Below are 18,465 nucleotides of genomic sequence, written 5' to 3'. Positions count from 1 at the left end.
CAAATGAGGTTATCATAATTCTCTGATCACCGGGATCGTAAATTTTCAGTCGGGGAACAAAAAGGACAATCGGAAAAAGATCAAAAGCCACTATCATGGCCGGGACTATTACCGGAGCAGTTAGAACAGGGAATGTGAGAAGGAAGAGGAGAAAATCAAATGCAGAGGGCTTTCCCGTTGAAGGTATATATAGGAAAAATCTGAGCATTTATTACGAGCAGAAAACGAAGCAGATGCCTCGAAAATCGAAGGAATAAATGCTTTGACTGAACCGAACCGGATGAAGGAGAAGATCGGAGTTGGAGAGGTCGGAAGAGCGGAGCCCGGCATGAGAGATCGGAAAAGGATCATGCTAGAAAGATCTGAAGGGAGGGGAGGTCGGAAAACAAAGAGAATAAGACAACTTCCGCTAATTGTCGTCATAATCAAAGCCGAGGTAGTTAAAGCATTGCAGACGAAATCTCCATCGCACGCCCCAGAATAGCCCGCATTACTGACATGCGCCAGAGTATGTCATGACAGTGTTGTACATCCTAATCTCCACCGTTGATCTTACTTGTAAGGACGAGCCTGGAGCCCTTGGATCAAAGAAGAAGACGACAAGACCAGCGCCTTTCACTCCCAGCCCTCGGATCGCCCTTGACAAGGAAATTTTGGGTCGTCAGATTAGAAGAGAGAAAGGACAAATATTCTGAAAGGGATCTCAGCTGTTCGTTCTGATTCTCTTTAATTCCCGAGCCTCAGATCATGTCCTTTAAAATCCTAGCCTTCCATCTCCCTCAAAATAAATCCTGACCCTTCATGGAGAGCACCCGGTTCCTATAAATACCTACATGAAAACTGTTCAAAGGACGAAAAAAAAGAGGGTGGTGACTATAGCGGAAAAACTCTGAAATTTAATTCAGTTCGTTACTCTGCTATTTTTAAGCTTTCATAAGAAAAAACTTTTGAAACCAGTTTTCTGAAGTGTTTTCTTGCAAAGGGATTTTTGAATACTGAAACTCTCCATTTTCAGTTCGTTCATTATCCTGTGACACTCTCACTTTCAGTTCTTAGTTATCTTTATTTCCACTTCCACTCCCGTTGTCCAAGCTCAACTTCATTCAAACTCGATTATTTTGACCTAACCGCATTTTAGAGAAGCATCCTTCATTTCAAGGCGAACCTTAGCCCTCAGGCTATCAGCCCGTAGTCTTATTACATTTTGTGATTTTGTAGTTAGTTCAATAGATTCGGCTCCCTCCAGGTGAGTGCTCATATCGCTGCTTTATCAAGTGCTCGTTTTATTTTACGTATTTCCTTTATTTTTATGTTTGTAATTTTCACCAAGTTTATACTGTGTTAAAAAATGCAAAGAAGGCCATTCTCGAGTTTACTTCTTTGTTAATCAGTCCATTCTTTTGTTAATCTTTGTTACTTCTAAATGCAAGAGTTCTAGTCCCGAGTAGCGTATAAGTGGTTGGATAAAATGTAGGTAACTGTACCTTGAGAGTCTCTTTAAAATAATAAAAGGTCTGAATAATAAGTCAGGAAAATAGTAAGGTCGAATCACTAGAATAACACAAAAGACGATTGGGCAAGACGTCACAAGGCGGAGTAAAAACCGAACCTTAGATAAGCAAATGGGACAGATCGGGTATTACTTGCCAAAAGGTGCTGTCAAGGCGACTACATAGGAGGTCGATAAAATTCGGTCTGTACCCCCTGTTCGGTCATGGGGTACCAATGAATTAAAAGAAGCCTCATTCGGGTCCCTGGCATTGTTGGATGCCAGAACCCTTAGTCTTAGGCTCTTATGATGCGTAGCTGTAATCAGATTTTAAGAGGTCGGAAAAATCCTTATCCGACTCCCATTCAAGTAAAAGAGATCGGAGGAGAGTTCTTATCCGATTCTCAACCAAAATTTAATAAATATTTAAAAGAGATCGGAGGAGAGTTCTTATCCGATCCTCAATCCATAATTTTAATAAATATTTAAAAGAGATCGGAAGAGAGTTCTTATCCGATTCTCAACCAAAATTTTAACAAATATTTAAAAGAGATCGGAGGAGAGTTCTCATCCGATCCTCAATCCATAATTTTAATAAATACCTAAAAGAGATCGAAGGAGAGTTCTTATCAGATTCTCAATCCAAAAAAACTCTAATTTTAACATAAAAGAGATCGGAGGAGAGTTCTTATTTGATCTCCAATTGAAATTTTAATTTAAAAGAGATCGGAGGAGAGTTCTTATCCGATTCTCAAATCGAATTCTAAAAACGACCCCTTAAACATAACTGATACGCAACCGTAACTCACTAAGGGTCGACTCATTTATTTATGTATCTGGGTAACCCGAATTAGTGAAAAATCAAATATTCCCTTTTACCAAGAGGATTAACATATCCGTTTGAACCTCCTAACTATCAATTCTAGTTTATAAAAAGCTTGAAGTTAAATCTGCTTATCCTCATTGAGGGACGAGGTGGGGTGCCTAACACCTTCCCCACCCGTTTACGGACCCTGAACCTAGAATCTCTGTTTTTGAAGTGGTTTCATTTTAATTTATTTTCGCAAATGGTTTTCTTTAATTTCTCTCAAAATTAAAGTGGCGACTCCTCACTCTTTCCCACTTCGGTGAGGGTTCGTCTAGGCAACTGCAAAACACCTTGCGACACTCACACCAGTCCATGATGTGAGAACCCTTACTCATTTAACACTACACCTGGACGCCGGCATGGCGCGTTGCTTTTAATGAACGCCCTACACCCTGACATATTTTTCACTACACCCGGGCTCCGATGTAGCACGTCATAAGTAGAGAATGCCCTAACATTTATATTGTAAGTATCTATATCATAAGGTGTGACGAAATTTTTACGCTGGTTGTTACTTACCGTAACCCTCCTCCTTTATCTGGGTTTGGGACAGGCTAAATACAAACTATATATGCAAAGTTAAATAAAAATTAAAAATAAATTAAATTAAATATCATAATAAGTATTTTTTTTCAAAGATATAATATCATAAAAGTTGAAATGATTAAAGAAGTAAATACAAAATTGATCTGTATCAAAAGATTACAATAAAAAAAATCATCAAATTGAATTATATATTTAAAAATTAAAAATATAATATAGCTATATTATTAAATTATATAATATATTTCATTTTAAATTATATATATTATTTTTAATTAAAAATTATATAATTAAGAAATATATTGGCATCTATCTCAAATTCTCAATGTGCTTGGCAACGAAACGACAGTCAATCATCAACGACAATTACTCCTAACTAAAACGCTGGATTCCATCTCACGTGTCCCTCTTAACAAATATGACCTTTTCTCACATGGAATTGGAAGCCACTGTTGCGTCTCCTCCTCTTCGCTTCTCTCTTCCTCTACAAAGACTGGGTATTCATTCCTTCCTGCACCTTCTTGCCTAGCAAGGCGGACCAATAATGAGACGTCGTTAAAGAGGAGAACGCCGGGAGGAGGATTTGAAGATCATGATGATAGCCGATTTGTTAATCTATGGGTCCAAAGCTGTCTTTTTTAATAATTATTTTAGAGACCATTACATGTCCATGTTCTTCAAGGTAATCCCTTCTTTTCTTTTCTTTGGTTAATGATTTATTAATTGATTAGTTAAAGAATCTGGAAAGGATAGGTTGGGATACTATAGTGTTTGTGGGTGTCCCAATCCAGCATTATTATTGGTATGCTAGAATGAATCAAATAGTAATTTTTTTGATAAAAGGAATGGAAAGAAGATCATCTTAAATAGGAAAATTATTTGCATTAGGCGTTTGAAATTGGCAATTCATTGATGGAAGCCAAATTAATGCTAAAACAACATTCTAGTTCACTGGCCAAGACGTAAACCTCTTGGTATCAAACTATTACATTGATTGGTAACTCTCTGTCTCCAACAAGCAAGTATTGAGACCCTTCATCCATCACCGTCAAGCCATCTTCATTAGTTCTGCTAAGGTGCTCACAAGGTTTCAGCTTAAATTCAATTTCAGCACTCTCCCCTGCATTAAGTTTGATGCTTTGAAATCCAACTAATTTTTTCATAGGCGACCCTTGTTCAACCTTTGCTTGCCTCCCAAAGAGCAATACTGGATGCTTGCCTGTCATTACCCCCTGGTTTTTAACTCTTACAACAACGGAAAACTTGCTCTTTTCACAGAGTTCCTCTCCCAACTCTGAAACTAGCTTGTGACCGTTAGGATTTGATCTTTCTGTCTTATGATGAGTTGATGATCTTAAAATGATCTTGTTTGGTGTAACGGAGACAAGCTCATAAGAATAGTTTGAGTAACTTAGACCATAACCAAATTCAAAAACCTTTCTACCTTCATAAAATCTATAAGTGCGACCAGGATAGCCAGAAGATGAATCAGCCCGCATCCTCATGTCTGTCATTGGTATCTTGGTGAACTCTTGTGGATACCAAGTCATTGGTAATCTCCCACCTGCATGGCAACCACCATTGAGTTAACTGACTACAAAATAAGTAAAAAAACGTTCTTCATTTCATGCAAAGGAATGGATCAAATTATTATGTATTTAGTATTGTATGAATTCACCTGGGTTATAGTCACCAAAGATGATTTCTGCAAGTGCCGTTCCTCCATATTGACCTGGATAACCAGCCCACAAAATGCTTCCAATTTTCTTATTATTTTTGGCAAAAGATACATCTACCGGCCCTCCACAAAGAAGCACCAGAACAACTGGTTTCCTTGCAGCTTGTGCAACACTAGTTATGAGCTTTTGCTGCTTCCCTGGTAGTACCAAGTTAATGCGATCAGTTTCTTCCCTTTCCTGTTCTTGATCAAGTCCCATAACTAACACAACTTGGTCTGCTCCTTGTGCTATTTTTACTGCTTGGCGAACTTGAGCCAAAGGACAAGCAACTTTGTTGCAACCTTTGTGATACTTGGTGTTCTTAATGTAATCCTTCAATCCTTGCAATGGTGTAATGGCTCTGCATGGTGGACCTGCATAATTTCCAAGAAGTATTGTTGCATTATCAGCATTAGGGCCAATAACTGCAAGAGATTTGGTTTTTGATTTTGAAAGAGGCAGCTGATCAGAGTTCTTCAGCAAAACGATGCCATCTCTAGCTGCTTCAAGGGCTATAGCTTGATGCTTTTGGGAACAAACTTGGTTTGCACAAATATTGCCATAAGGAAGTTTGGCTGGATCGCCATTGAATAATCCAAGCCTCATCCTTATGGAGAAGAGGTTGTGAAGGGCTCTGTCTACAGCAGATTCTTTCAATTTCTTCTTTTCTATGGCTGATTTGGTGTAGTTCTTCAGATAATAACCACAGTCCACATCCATCCCTGCAAATTTACAGTCTCTAAAAATGGTTAGAAGAAAGACAACAATAAGGCTAAAACAAATCTTTTGGAATATGAAACAAATTCCTTTTACCAGAGCTGTGCCTGTTTATAGAAAGCAACATTGTCCTCTTATGATATGATGAAATACAGTATATTTCTGTGTTACCGTATTAATAAAAATGCACAATACTACTGCTAGCTTATTTAGGTCAAGAAAATGCCAGTGCCACTTTAACATTTTGTTTCTTGCCATAAGGAAATGCTAGTCCATTTTGCAATCATTTGCCAGTTGCCAAGGGAATAAGTACATGTAGAACGAAATTTCCACTTGAAAATCCTATTATTATCGGGTCTATTCATTGGATTGTTAATGTGACTATTAATTTTTGGTCTCTTCATTCTACTTGTAGATAGATAGCGAGTGGGAAAAGGGTAGAATCTTCCTCATGTGTGTCACCATACCTGCTTTAAGCACATCTGCAGCTGCATCTTCTGGTGTTTTGGCATATGTCTGATTTTCATGCATGACAGCTACCGCATCGCAGTCAGACGTGATGTATCTGCTTATTTTTCAGTTAAAAAAAATGCAATATCATTTTGTTAATCCAAAATGAAAAAAAAAAAAAATCCTCTATATTGTCCTTATAACCTAGTAGTGGTCTATTTTGTGTGTTACCCTTGGAAGCCCCAGTATCCTCTGGCTGTCTTAGACAATAGATTGTAATCTGCACAGTTTGGGATTCCATTAACTTGATTATAAGAACACATAATCCCACTGGCTCTTCCTTCTTGTACGCAACTTTTGAATGGAGGTTGAAATGTATCAGCCATGTCCTGTTTTGTGACCTATATAATGTGCAGAAACGTAAGTTAATTCCATGAAATACATGAGCCTATAACGAATGTTTTCTGTTTTATAGCATAACGAAGGTGATGAAGTGAAAGTTTAGCACTTACTTTAGCATTAAAGATAAACCTTTGCATGTTTTTCCAGCGATCCAGGTCATAAGCTGTAAAATGCTTGCAGCAAGCTGAAGCTTGAAGATGCTCCCCAAGGGCTCCTCCTTCATAAGAGTCTCCTTGAATGCCTCTCACAAATGACACTGCATACTTCCCTGAAACCAAGGGATCTTCTCCAGCAGTCTCTTGCCCTCTTCCCCATCTTGGGTCCCTAAATATATTGATGTTTGGTGACCAAAATGTCATCCCTGTAGCTTGTCCAGTATTATATATAGCTCTCGCTTCTTTTCCAGCCACCTTCATGTGAACAAATAATAGTTAAAAATCATAAAAAAAAAATAATTATATGGGTTTATTAAGGATATGAGTCTAGATCATAATTCCACCAGTACTTACTTGACCAATGCGATACCAGAGGTGGGTATCAAATGTTGCAGCAGTGAGAATGACTTGTGGGAAGTTAGTGGCATTCGTAATGGTTCCTTTGAAATGGATACCTTGCCTGCTGCTTACATGAGGCAGGAAGGCGACGCCGTGTAATGCTTCAGACCACCACTCATAGGCAGGGATCCCGAGCCGGGGAATCGCAGTTGCCGTGTCTGCAAGTTGCAAGACCTTCTCATCCAATCTGAGTCTGGAGACAAGGTCTATGACCCTTTCGCTTATGGGCAGTGATGTTCTGCAAAAGGGAAATGATTTTGTTAATTTATTAGATGGATCACAAGCAAATGGAGGGCGAGCAGACTGAACAAAGATGAAGAGGAGGGAAGTAAGGTGGTAGAAGGATATGAGAGAGAGGCTTGGTAGCTTCTTCATATTGTGACCTGAAGAATCAACTTGTTCAAAGAAACAAGTTGAATGAATTTTATTGAAGATAGCAGAGATCTTTTATAGTTGATAAATACGGTTTCTTTACATGGGCAATGAATTTTCTTTTCTAAAAATGAACACTAGGAGTATCGACTCATAAGGTTGCTTTTTATAAAAATAGAATAAAAGGATGTGGAATATATTAAAATCAGCGAAAAATCACAAATTTTCTTTTACCTTTTAAATAACTAGCTAAAAAAAAAAAAAAAAAATTCTGTGAGCTGTGAGTGAGGCTTAATCATATATCCAGTAAATGACAAAAATTTCACTGTTTTATGTATTACTTCAAGAATAGTTTTGGTGTTTTGTATTGGATTGGATAAGAGCGGCGGCCGGCTTTATGCTTTATGCTTCATGCTGGTTTTCCGCAGTATGTGCCTTGTTACTAAGGATGTTGGATTCCGGTTTAGTTTGGGTGGAACGAAATTAGAAATCAGAATCGAACTGAAATTTTAATATGGTTTTAATTTAATTTTTTATTATTTTAATTTTAATTTAATATCTTTCTCAGTTTTATAGTTTCGATTCTGCTTGATACCGTTCCAATTCAATTATCGATTCTTAAAATAATTTTATATAATTATTTTTTTAAAAAATTATTTTTATATTAATATTTAAATTTTAAATTAAATTATTAATACATAATATATTATATAATATATCTTTTAACTATACTTAAATTATATAATCTTTAACTATAAAATGTATATATAATTTAGATTAAATATATAATATAATATAATAATATAAGTATATCATATAATATATATTTTAATTATTTATTAATCATATGATATCTACCTATAAGATATAAATATAATTAAGAATTAATATATATGTGTGTGTAAAAGATAATAGTATATTTATTAAGAATTATAAAGTAATTCAATGTATTTATAACTAAAATTATTAAGAAAATATAAAAAAGAAAATAAAATATTAGGTTGTTTTTAGTTCATAATTATATATACATATATAAATATATATAATTATATTAAAAGTATATAATAATCTAAAAAAATAGAAAAATATATGTATAAATTCGATTCTAAGTTTGATTCTGGTTAGATACAGTTTCGATTCGATTTTGATACGATTTTAATTCAATTCTTAGTGAAGAATCAAAATCGAATCAAAGTATCAAAATAAATTTACTTTGTTACAGTTTTTATCAATTCGATACGATTTTTCGATTCAATTCGATTCCCCAAAAAACCGTGCACAGCTCTACTTATTTTCCACGTAAGCCCAGTTGCCGCCCCCTTAACTAAGTAATTAATAATATTTTGCTTTATATTTAATTTTTTTAATTATGTTTTATATTTTTTTTAATATTTATACTTAAATATATTTTAAAATTAATTTACGTTCTATAAATAATTTAAAATAAACTTTAAATTTTTTATTAAGTGAAAATAACAATAATGAAATTACATTCATGAATTATAAAAATTAAAAATTTTATTTTCACCAATTGTATTTATTTTTTTTATAGATTTAAATTTTTTTGTATTTATTTTTTTTATAGATTTAAAATTTTAAGCTTTGTGTAATTTTTAATAATTTATTTTATATATTTATTTTTAATTATTCTATCATTTAAATATATATTAACGTAATTGGTAAATATTATTCTATTTTTTAATTAATTACTCCATATCTTATTTTTATGATTTATTTATATTTATTAAAATTATATTAACTAAAAATAACATGTTATAAATTTATAAAAAAATATATTAATCATGATTATGTGAAATGAAAAAGATAATAAAATAATGATTAATTTTTTAAATTTTAAATTAATATAAAGTAAATTATAATATATCCTAATGCATATAGAAAATTAAGTTTTTTTATTAATACAGACAAGAAAAATCAATTAAAAGGTTAGATATGTTCTATATGTATAGTCAAATCTGTCTATAAAAATAATTAAAGAAAATAATTTCCATATGAGTGAAAATAAATTTATTAATTAAGGCAATAAATGAAATCCGTTGAGAATAGTTGATAAATTTCTTATTAAAATAACTTGAAATTAATTTATAAATTAAAAAGAAAAGAAAATAAGCTAATAATTAGTTAATGAATTTTCCATTGAAAAGGGTGAAAATTAATTTATTAATTAAGGGAGAGAAATTAATTTAAAAAATAATTAAATAATTTCCTAAAAATGTGAGTGAATATTTTGTATTAATTGTTGCGTAAAATGTAATAAACATGAAATTTTTTTTTATTAATTTAAATAGTAATTAATTTGTTATTATTTTGATAGATCAATTTCTTTTTATGGCACATTAATATAAGAAAAATTTAAATAAAATTTAGAAATTAGCAATCATATATCCATTGAGACAAAAAAGCTTCAAAAATTAAAATTAATTTCTTTCCACTCTAAATTGCTATTATTTTAGAGTGTAAAAACAGGATTTTTATAAATTATCTGCGTTGGACATGGAGTGCAATACTTTTTTTTTTTAATTTTTTAATATTGAGAGAGGACATTTTTAACATTGAAGTGTGTGACGGCTTCTATTGGCAAACTAAAACCACATCGTTTTATTCACAGCAGGAACATTTTTTTATGTAAAGCAAAGGCCAGAAATAATTGCAAAACAAGGGAATTCAATTTAGCACACCTTCACAAAAAATATGACATTATTTGATTGGCAGTCCACTGATGGAACCCAACCTTTATGCTTGAACAGGACTCTAGTTTCCCATAATGTTTGAAAAATCGATTATTAGTATCAAACTGTTATATTAATTGGATACTCTCTATCTCCAACAAGCAAGAATTGAGACCCTTCATCAATCACCATTAAACCTTCTTCATTAGCTCTGCTTAGGTGCTCACAGGGGCTTATCTTATATTCAATTTCACCGTTCTCCCCTGCATTAAGTTTCACACTTTGGAATCCAACCAACTTTTTCATTGGCCTCCCTTCTCCAAGCTTTGGTTGCTTCACAAACAACAATACTGGATGCTTGCCTGACATCTTTCCCTGGTTTTTAACTCTCACAATAACAGAAAACTTGCTTTTTTCACAGAGTTCTGCCCCTAACTCTGAAATTGTCTTGTAACTTATGGGGTTTGAGTTTTCAACAATTTTGTCACCTAATGATCTCAAGTAGATATTGTTTTGTGTAGCAGAGACAAACTCATAAGTATAGTTTGAGTAACTTAGACCGTAACCAAATTCAAAAACCTTTTTGCCTTTGTAGAATCTGTAAGTGCGGCCAGGATAGCCTGAAGATGGTTGAGACCGCATCCTCATGTCTGTCATTGGTACCTTGGTGAACTCTTGAGGATACCAAGTCATTGGTAATCTCCCTCCTGCACACATGGTAGCATTGCGTAAATTGACAGTAATCAAGAAGGAAAATATGCTTTTCTAGCAAAGAAATGGATCGAATTATACTGTGTTTGGCAATGTAGAAGTTCACCTGGGTTGTGATCACCAAAAATGATTTCTGCAAGTGCAATTCCTCCAGCTTCACCTGGATAACCAGCCCACAAAATGCTTCCAATGTCCTTATCATATTTGGCGAAAGATGTGTCTACTGGTCCTCCACAAAGCAGCACCAGAACAACAGGTTTCTTTGCAGCTTGTGCAACACTGGTTATCAACTTCTGCTGATTTCCAGGGAGTACCAGGTCAACGCGATCCTGTTCTTCCCTTTCTTGAGTTTGATCAAGCCCCATAACCAATACCACTTGGTCTGCCCCTTTCGCCATTTTTACCGCTTGGTCAATCGCAGCTGAGGAACATGCAACTGTGCTGCAACCTGGGTGATACCTAGTGTTCTTAATATAACCCTTCAATCCTTGCAATGGTGTAACGGTTTTGCACGGGGGACCTGCATAATTTCCAAGAAGAATTGTTGAATTATCAGCATTAGGGCCAATAATTGCAAGGGATCTTGTTTTTAATTTTGAAAGAGGGAGAAGCTGATTAGAGTTCTTCAGCAAGACAATGCCATCTCGAGCTGCTTCAAGGGCCAGATCCTGATGCTTTTGAGAACAAACTTGGTTTGGACCAATGTTACCATAAGGTAGTGGAGCTGGATTGCCATTGAATAGTCCCAGCCTCATCCTAATGGAGAAGAGGTTGTGAAGTGCTCTGTCTACATCAGATTCTGTCAGTTTCTTCTTTTCTACTGCTGATTTCGTGTAGTTCTTTAGATAATTACCGCAGTTGACATCCATCCCTACAATTTTTCAACTTAAAGATTAGAGGAAATGTGAAACTTTCTAAGAGTAAAACGCATATCCTGGACTTTGAAACAAGTTCCTTTTAGCATAGATATTTTGCATGTTGATTGAAGACAGACACTGTTCTCCTATGATATGATGAGATGAAATATGTTTAATAATGCAAAGGCCGAATTGCGAATAGAAGAATGGTTAGCACCATGCCACCAAACATACCCGCTTTAAGCACATCTGCAACCGCATCTTCTGGTGATTTAGCATATCCCTGATCATCATAGATAATGGAGACCGCATCACAGTCAGATGTGATGTACCTGATTATTTTTTAATTAAAAAGGAATGAGATAATTCCATTAATATAACTGTCATTAATCATTAATGGTTTGTTTTATACGTTACCCTTGGAATCCCCACTGTCCTCTAGCAGTCTTAGATAACAGATTGTAATCCGCACAATTTGGGACTCCATTGACTTGATTATAAGCACACATTATCCCACTAGCTTTTCCTTCTTGTATGCAACTTCGAAATGGAGGTTGATATGTATCAGCTAAGTCTTGCAATGTGACCTAAACCCAAAAAATGTTGATTGAAAGTTTTAAGCCAGACGTCTTAGAGCAAAGAATTAGAAAAAAGATATATGAAAGTAGAATCATATTGTATATTTATTTAACCTTTGTGCTTCTTTATCTTATTTGCTTAGTTTTTCCCCTTCCCCTAATCCTTACCCATCCCTTTCAAATTTTTGGTGTAAAGGGAGGCTCAATATGTTTCCCATCATTTAAGCAATATGTTTTTCCTCCATTTTCAAGCAAAACTTCTCTTCCTCTCAAAGGAAATTTTACCCCAAAAAAGAAAAAAAAAAAACCCTTTTTTTTCTGCCTTTAGAGGAATATAAAAGACCAGGTCTGCATTTTTTTTATTCGGACCAAAAATGGTCAATGATCCGGCTTAGAAAACCACAAGTTAAACGCTTAGGATACTCATAAACAAATTGAAAACACTTGAACGAGGAAGCCAAGAAAAGATAAGCCCACAGATCTGGTTTTCCTCTGATTAAACAACTATTTAAGCTCTTCAAGTATATTCTCTGACCAATGATGAAGCTTGCAGTTCTATACTTATTTATCTATATCAAAGAAAAAGATATTGAAAAAGGAAAAATCAAGACAATTTGTCTAGCGCTTACTTGAGCATTAAAGATGAATCTATTAGTGCCATTCCACTTGTCCAAATCATAAGCAGTAAAATGCTTGCAACAAGCTGATGCCTGAAGATGCTCCCCAAGAGCCCCTCCTTGAAAAGAGTCCCCTTGAACGCCTCTCACAAATGACACTGCATACCTTCCTGTAACCAATGGATCTTCTCCAGGTGTCTCTTGCCCTCTCCCCCATCTTGGATCCCTAAATATATTGATGTTTGGTGCCCAAAACGTCATGCCAATAGCTTGTCCAGCATTATATATGGCTCTAGCTTCTTTTCCAGTCACCTTCATAGCCACAAATAATTGAATATAATCCAGAAAATAGTAATGCGCGGACTTAAGGATAAGATCCATGACTCTAAATCATTGTGATCGTAACTTATTACTTACTTGACCAATGCGATACCAAAGATAGGCATCAAATGAGGCAGCAGTCAGAATGACTTGAGGGAAGCTAGTGGCGGACGCGATGGTGCCATTGAAATGGATGCCTTGCCTTTGGCTGACTTCTGGAAGGAAGGCAACACCGTGTAATGCTTCAGACCACCACTCATAGGCAGGGATGCCGAGCCTGGGAATAGCAGGTGCAGTGTCAACAAGTTGGGAGATTTTCTCATCCAATGTGAGCCTAAAGACAAGGTCTTGGACTCTTTGGCTTATGGGGAGTGAGGTTTGGCAAAAGGGGTAGGATTTTGTTGATGGGTTCGACGAATCACACGAGAATGGTGGCTGAGATGTCTCAGCTAAGATGAAGAGGAGGATTATACAGAGGCTTTGAATCTTCATTTTCATTTTATGAGTTTTGTTGATAAGACAGTGCCCCCTTATATACAAGACAAATACATTGCTTTTTGATTTTCAAAAAAATAAAAAATAAATCCAACCATATTATACTGGAGTTTTAACTTTTAACTGTCAACTACTTTAAAAAAATAAAACAAGAAAGCCGCCTTAGATTTCAAAGGAGATTCCACCCCTCCCCTTCTTTGGTTTTCTAAGGCTTATCGGCTTCTGTTCCTGTCGGTCCAGTGACTCTCTTTGCACCATCTGGGTAGGGGGTTGATTTTCATATTGAAACTCGGGGTCTTAGGCCTTATTTTGTTTGGGTTTCCGCAGCACTGGGTTGGGTTGCAGAGGGAAAGGTTTGTTGGTTTATGGAGGATGGCCAGTCGTAGTTGTGACGCGGTTCGGCCCAACCTAGAAGGCTTAAGTGAGATATCGAAGGGTCGGTCACTTCTTGCCTCTCTAGCTTACTTTGTATGTCACCGCCCTGATTTGCCTGTCATCTAGGAAACGCTTGTTGTGTGAGGAATCTCGTCCTTGGAGGCATTTGCTATGTTTTGGTTCCTTTGTTTTTCTTCATTGTGCATTGTTCTTCTTGATCAACTCTGCATGGATGGTTTTGGACATTGGCTTCATGGTCAACTTCTTGGGCTCGGGTTTCCTTCGGGCTTCAACCTCTTCGCTTGCTCGAGCGTGGGACAATATGTTGGGCCTTTTTTTTTTTTCTCAAGCCTTGGTTTTGGCTTGGACTTGATGTGTTACGATTATTATTTTTAAGTTAGAATGTGTTTAGAGATATGGCCTAAAGCCTCTATTATATAATCCTTGGATCTTCTCAGTCTAATGGGCCCTAGGCCTTTTAATGTAATGAAATCTTATGTATTGAAAAAAAAAAACTACTTAAAAAAATCTCTCTTTTAATAGTATTTAATTTCTTTAAAAATTTTAAATATAAAGAAAAAATGATTGATTCTAGTTTTTTTTAGGGGATTATTTCTAGGCATATCAAGTATAAGACAAAACAACTATTTTTTTTAAAACCTTCTTGTTTTATGTTCTCCTTTTCCATAACGCCAAACTCAGCGTAAACCCAGCTCTTGCCCCATTTACTAAGCCGAATGATGGGAGTACATTGGGAGAAAATGCCATTTTTATTAGTTCAAATTAATGTATTATAACTTTTGGGGTGGGGGGAGGGAAGTTGGTATAATCCTAAGTAGAAAGGCAACAAGATTACCTGTACTGGAAACTAGGTGCTGCTAATTGCTAATGTCTGTGGGCCTGTGGTCACAATTTCCATATTAAACAATTTTCTTTTTAACCATACTACCTCATTTGTCAAAATTTTGAATACTGATGTGAAACTTGTATTTGACAGAGCTAAGTAATAAATAAAGATCCCATTCCAATTAATTTGAGATTAAAATTTAATTCTTGTTGTATATTACCTTATTTATCTCTTTTACTTTTTTATTTTTTTCTTTCCTCTCTCTCCCTAAAAGTAATCCATGAAAATTTTTTAGTAGAAAAACATTAGATTGAAGTTATTGGATTCAATATTCAGCATTGCATAGTTGCATACAACTTATTTCAGAATTGCAATTCAGTAATGGCAGCTAAATCTATGCTTCAACAACGCAAAGATTCATGAACTTGGTGAAGCTACTTTGTCGTATCAAACAACAATGACACTGATCGGATACTCTTCAGATCCAACGATCAGGTAATACAGCCCGTCATCTATTACCATTGAACCATCTTCATTAGCTGTACTGAGATGCTCACAAGGATTAAGCTCATATTTTATTTCAGCCTTCGCCTTAGCATTCAACTTCACACTTTGGAAAGCAACCAACTGTTTCAGTGCCTTCCCATTTCCAAGCTTTGCCTGTTTCACAAAAAACAACACTGGATGCTTACCTGCCATCGTCCCAATGTTTTCAACTCCAATGGTAACCCAGAACTTGCTCTTTTCACAGAGTTTTGTACCTAACTCTGAAACTAATATGTAGCTGTTGGGATTTGATTTTCTTTTGTAAAAATAGATATTGTTTTTGGCAACAGAAATGAACTTGTAAGAATAGTTTGAGTAGCTGAGACCATAACCAAATTCGAAAACCTTTTTGCCTTCATAGAATCTGTAGCTGCGCCCAGGATAACCCGAAGATGGTTCAGGACGCATTCTCATGTCTGTCATTGGCACTTTGGTAAAATCTTGAGGATACCATGTCACTGGTAATCTCCCTCCTGCGCATATATAATCAATTGTCAGAATCAAATTCTCCACATGGTTAAATAGCATATTCTACATTTAAGTTGATGATAAAGTGACCTGGATTATAGTCACCGAATATGATTTCTGCCAGTGCAGTGCCCCCAGCTTCTCCTGGATAACCTGCCCACAGAATGCTAGCAATGTTGTTATTATTTTTGGCAAAAGATATGTCTATTGGACCTCCAGAAAGAATAACCAAAACCACAGGCTTCTTTGCAGCTTTTGCAACTTCTGTGATGAGTTTCTGTTGCTTCCCCGGAAGCACCAAGTCCAAGCGATCTAAACCTTCCCTCTCTTGAGTCTGATCCAATCCCATTATTAATACCACATAGTCTACCAATTTTGCAATTTTTACAGCTTTGTCTATAGAAGCTGAGGTACATCCAGCTGTGCCACAGCCACGGTGATGCCTTACGTTTTTAACATAACTATGCAACGCTTGCAGTGGTGTAACAATATTGCAAGGCGGACCTTCATAGTTTCCTAGGAGGGTGTGTGGTTCGTCAGCATTATGGCCTATAACAGCAAGAGACCTGGTTTTTGATTTCCCAAGTGGGAGGAGTTTAACAGAGTTCTTTAGAAGGACAATGCCCTCTCTGGCAGCCTCAAGTGCTAGATCCTGATGCTCTTTTGAGCAGACTTGGTCTGGACCAATATTTCCATAGGGTAGTTTTAATGGATTGCCATTGAAGAGGCCTAATCTCATCCTGACAGAGAAGAGGTTTCCAAGGGCTCTGTCTATTTCTGATTCTGCCAATTTTTTCTGCTTTATTGCTGATTTGGTGTGGTTCAACATATAGTTCCCGCAGTCCACATCCATTCCTACAGATTTTATGTTGGAAAAATTAAAACTAAAACACTTGATACATTCCATGGACATTTCAGAAATATGATCAAATCAACATCTTTTTGGCATTAATAACTTGGTGTACTTTTAGATTATAGCAGAGAAGGTCCTGCCATACCAGCTTTCAAGACATCTGCGATCGCATCCTCTGGTGATTTTGCATATCCTTGCTCGTCATGCAGCAAAGCAACAGAATCACAGTCTGATACAATGTACCTGCAAATAATATTAATTGCAAAACCATCAAATTCCCTTGACAATCTGCCATATTTGTGATGCTCAATTTATCATATAATTATTACCCCTGGAAACCCCACTTTCCTCTGGCTGTCTTAGACAAGAGATTATAATCTGCACAATTTGGGACTCCATTAACGAGATTATAAGCGCACATTATCCCACTTGCTTTCCCTTCTTCTATGCAACTATGAAATGGAGGCTGGAAAGTATCCGCCAAATCCTGCAACGTGACCTGAAGCCAAAAGATAATGCAACGTACTATATGTAATCTACAAAGATATAGACAAGATCTACCATCACAGAACTAATCAAATCAGAAGATAAAAATAATTTAAACTTATACAAATTACAAATGGAAAAAAAGTAGGCTTAATAAGTGAGAGTTACATCTTTCTATCAATATTATATATTACCCTGAGCAGTGTCAAAAGTAAACCAACAGAAGGGGCAAAGAAATGGGATTCACTATTCCACAACTTATCAAAAAATTGAACTTTTTTTTATTGTTTTTAAATTGCTATTAAGTGATAATATAGGTCAATGTTCATACAACCCATTAAATCAATCTTCTCATTCAATCAAAAACAATCTTTTTACATAAGAATTAAATAAATTTGCTGAAGAATGTGGTCCCAAAAATATAGCCATGAACATGAATTAAATAATTATTCTTATCCATTTTTTATGCTAATATTGATATAATTAAAATTCTTTTCAATCTCAAACAAAGACATATGGTCACTTTGATCAAATGGAATATTCCAACATCATTTCCCAGCCAAAATTTCAAAAAAAAAAAAAAAAAAAAAAAAAACGAGCAATGTGAGAGAGAAACATATCGTCTTACATGAGCATCAAACACAAACCGATTCACGCCCTTCCAATTATCCAGGTCATAAGCAGTGAAATGCTTACAGCAAGCTGAAGCTTGAAGATGCTCCCCAAGTTTCCCTCCTTCAAAAGAGTCACCTTGAACTCCTCTCACAAACAACATTGCATACTTCCCTGTAACCAATGGATCTTCTCCTGGTGTCTCTTGGCCTCTACCCCATCTTGGGTCTCTGAATATATTAATATTCGGTGCCCAAAATGTGAGTCCAGTTGCTTGTCCAGCATTGTACAGTGCTCTAGCTTCTTTTCCAATCACCTTCACACATATTATATTAACCATAACACTATTTTCTTCGACAATACATAATAGTCAGTGAATCATGGGTTTGAATAGGAACTTACTTGACCAATGCGAAACCAGATCTGGGGATTGAAAGAAGCAGCTGTGAGAATGACCTGAGGGAAGCTGGTGGCAGACCGAATGGTTCCATTGAAGTTGATGCCATAGGTTGTATTGCCCACGTAGGCTACACCATGCAATGCTTCGTCCCACCACTGGTAGCTAGGAATGCCAAGTCGAGGAATTGGAGGGGCTGTGTTAACTAGTTGGGCTATTTTTTCATCTAATGTAAGTCTAGAGATAAGGTCTTGGACCCTTTGGCTTATGGATAATGTGTTACTGCAAAAAGGATAGAGTTTTGTTGATGGGTTAGACAAGTCGCATGCGAATGGAGGTGAAACTGACTCAACCAAGTGAACCAGTGAAGTAATGTTAATGAAGACTGTAACTATGAGGATTATAAGTTTCATCTTTTCATTCATCTTTTTGATTACCAATCAAGATGTAAGGAAACTATTCCTCATATATGTAACCATCCTAAATGAATATTTATTTT

The 18,465-nt window shown here is 35.6% G+C and overlaps 3 protein-coding genes and 1 long non-coding RNA gene across 4 annotated transcripts; 1 reads left to right on the top strand and 3 right to left on the bottom strand.

The window, feature by feature from the left end:
- Window positions 1-3,208: 3,208 nt before the first annotated feature.
- LOC131171368 (uncharacterized) lies at window positions 3,209-6,224 on the top strand. Its single transcript, XR_009142053.1, has 2 exons — window positions 3,209-3,582; window positions 5,751-6,224. It is a non-coding gene; the product is annotated as an uncharacterized LOC131171368 (long non-coding RNA).
- On the bottom strand, window positions 3,763-7,249 carry LOC110633790 (probable beta-D-xylosidase 7). Its single transcript, XM_058131301.1, has 6 exons — window positions 6,697-7,249; window positions 6,298-6,597; window positions 6,017-6,186; window positions 5,803-5,900; window positions 4,579-5,340; window positions 3,763-4,464 (listed from the first exon to the last, which is right to left on the bottom strand). Exons 1-6 carry the CDS (start codon window positions 7,114-7,116, stop codon window positions 3,878-3,880), a joined length of 2,337 nt encoding a protein of 778 aa, XP_057987284.1. The 5' UTR covers window positions 7,117-7,249; the 3' UTR covers window positions 3,763-3,877.
- A 2,529-nt stretch (window positions 7,250-9,778) lies between these two features.
- Window positions 9,779-13,422, bottom strand: LOC110633785 (probable beta-D-xylosidase 7). Its single transcript, XM_021782547.2, has 6 exons — window positions 12,984-13,422; window positions 12,579-12,878; window positions 11,789-11,958; window positions 11,606-11,703; window positions 10,621-11,385; window positions 9,779-10,510 (listed from the first exon to the last, which is right to left on the bottom strand). Exons 1-6 carry the CDS (start codon window positions 13,383-13,385, stop codon window positions 9,924-9,926), a joined length of 2,322 nt encoding a protein of 773 aa, XP_021638239.2. The 5' UTR covers window positions 13,386-13,422; the 3' UTR covers window positions 9,779-9,923.
- A 1,452-nt stretch (window positions 13,423-14,874) lies between these two features.
- LOC110633768 (probable beta-D-xylosidase 7) lies at window positions 14,875-18,465 on the bottom strand. The gene is made up of 6 exons (XM_021782507.2): window positions 17,972-18,465; window positions 17,586-17,885; window positions 16,801-16,970; window positions 16,617-16,714; window positions 15,709-16,473; window positions 14,875-15,623 (listed from the first exon to the last, which is right to left on the bottom strand). The coding sequence occupies exons 1-6, from the start codon at window positions 18,389-18,391 to the stop codon at window positions 15,052-15,054; spliced, it is 2,325 nt and encodes a 774-aa protein (XP_021638199.2). The 5' UTR covers window positions 18,392-18,465; the 3' UTR covers window positions 14,875-15,051.

Source organism: Hevea brasiliensis, chromosome 12 (genome assembly GCF_030052815.1).
Source record: "Hevea brasiliensis isolate MT/VB/25A 57/8 chromosome 12, ASM3005281v1, whole genome shotgun sequence".
In the NCBI taxonomy this organism is placed as follows: domain Eukaryota; kingdom Viridiplantae; phylum Streptophyta; class Magnoliopsida; order Malpighiales; family Euphorbiaceae; genus Hevea; species Hevea brasiliensis.
This window is presented reverse-complemented; position numbering and strand designations above follow the sequence as displayed.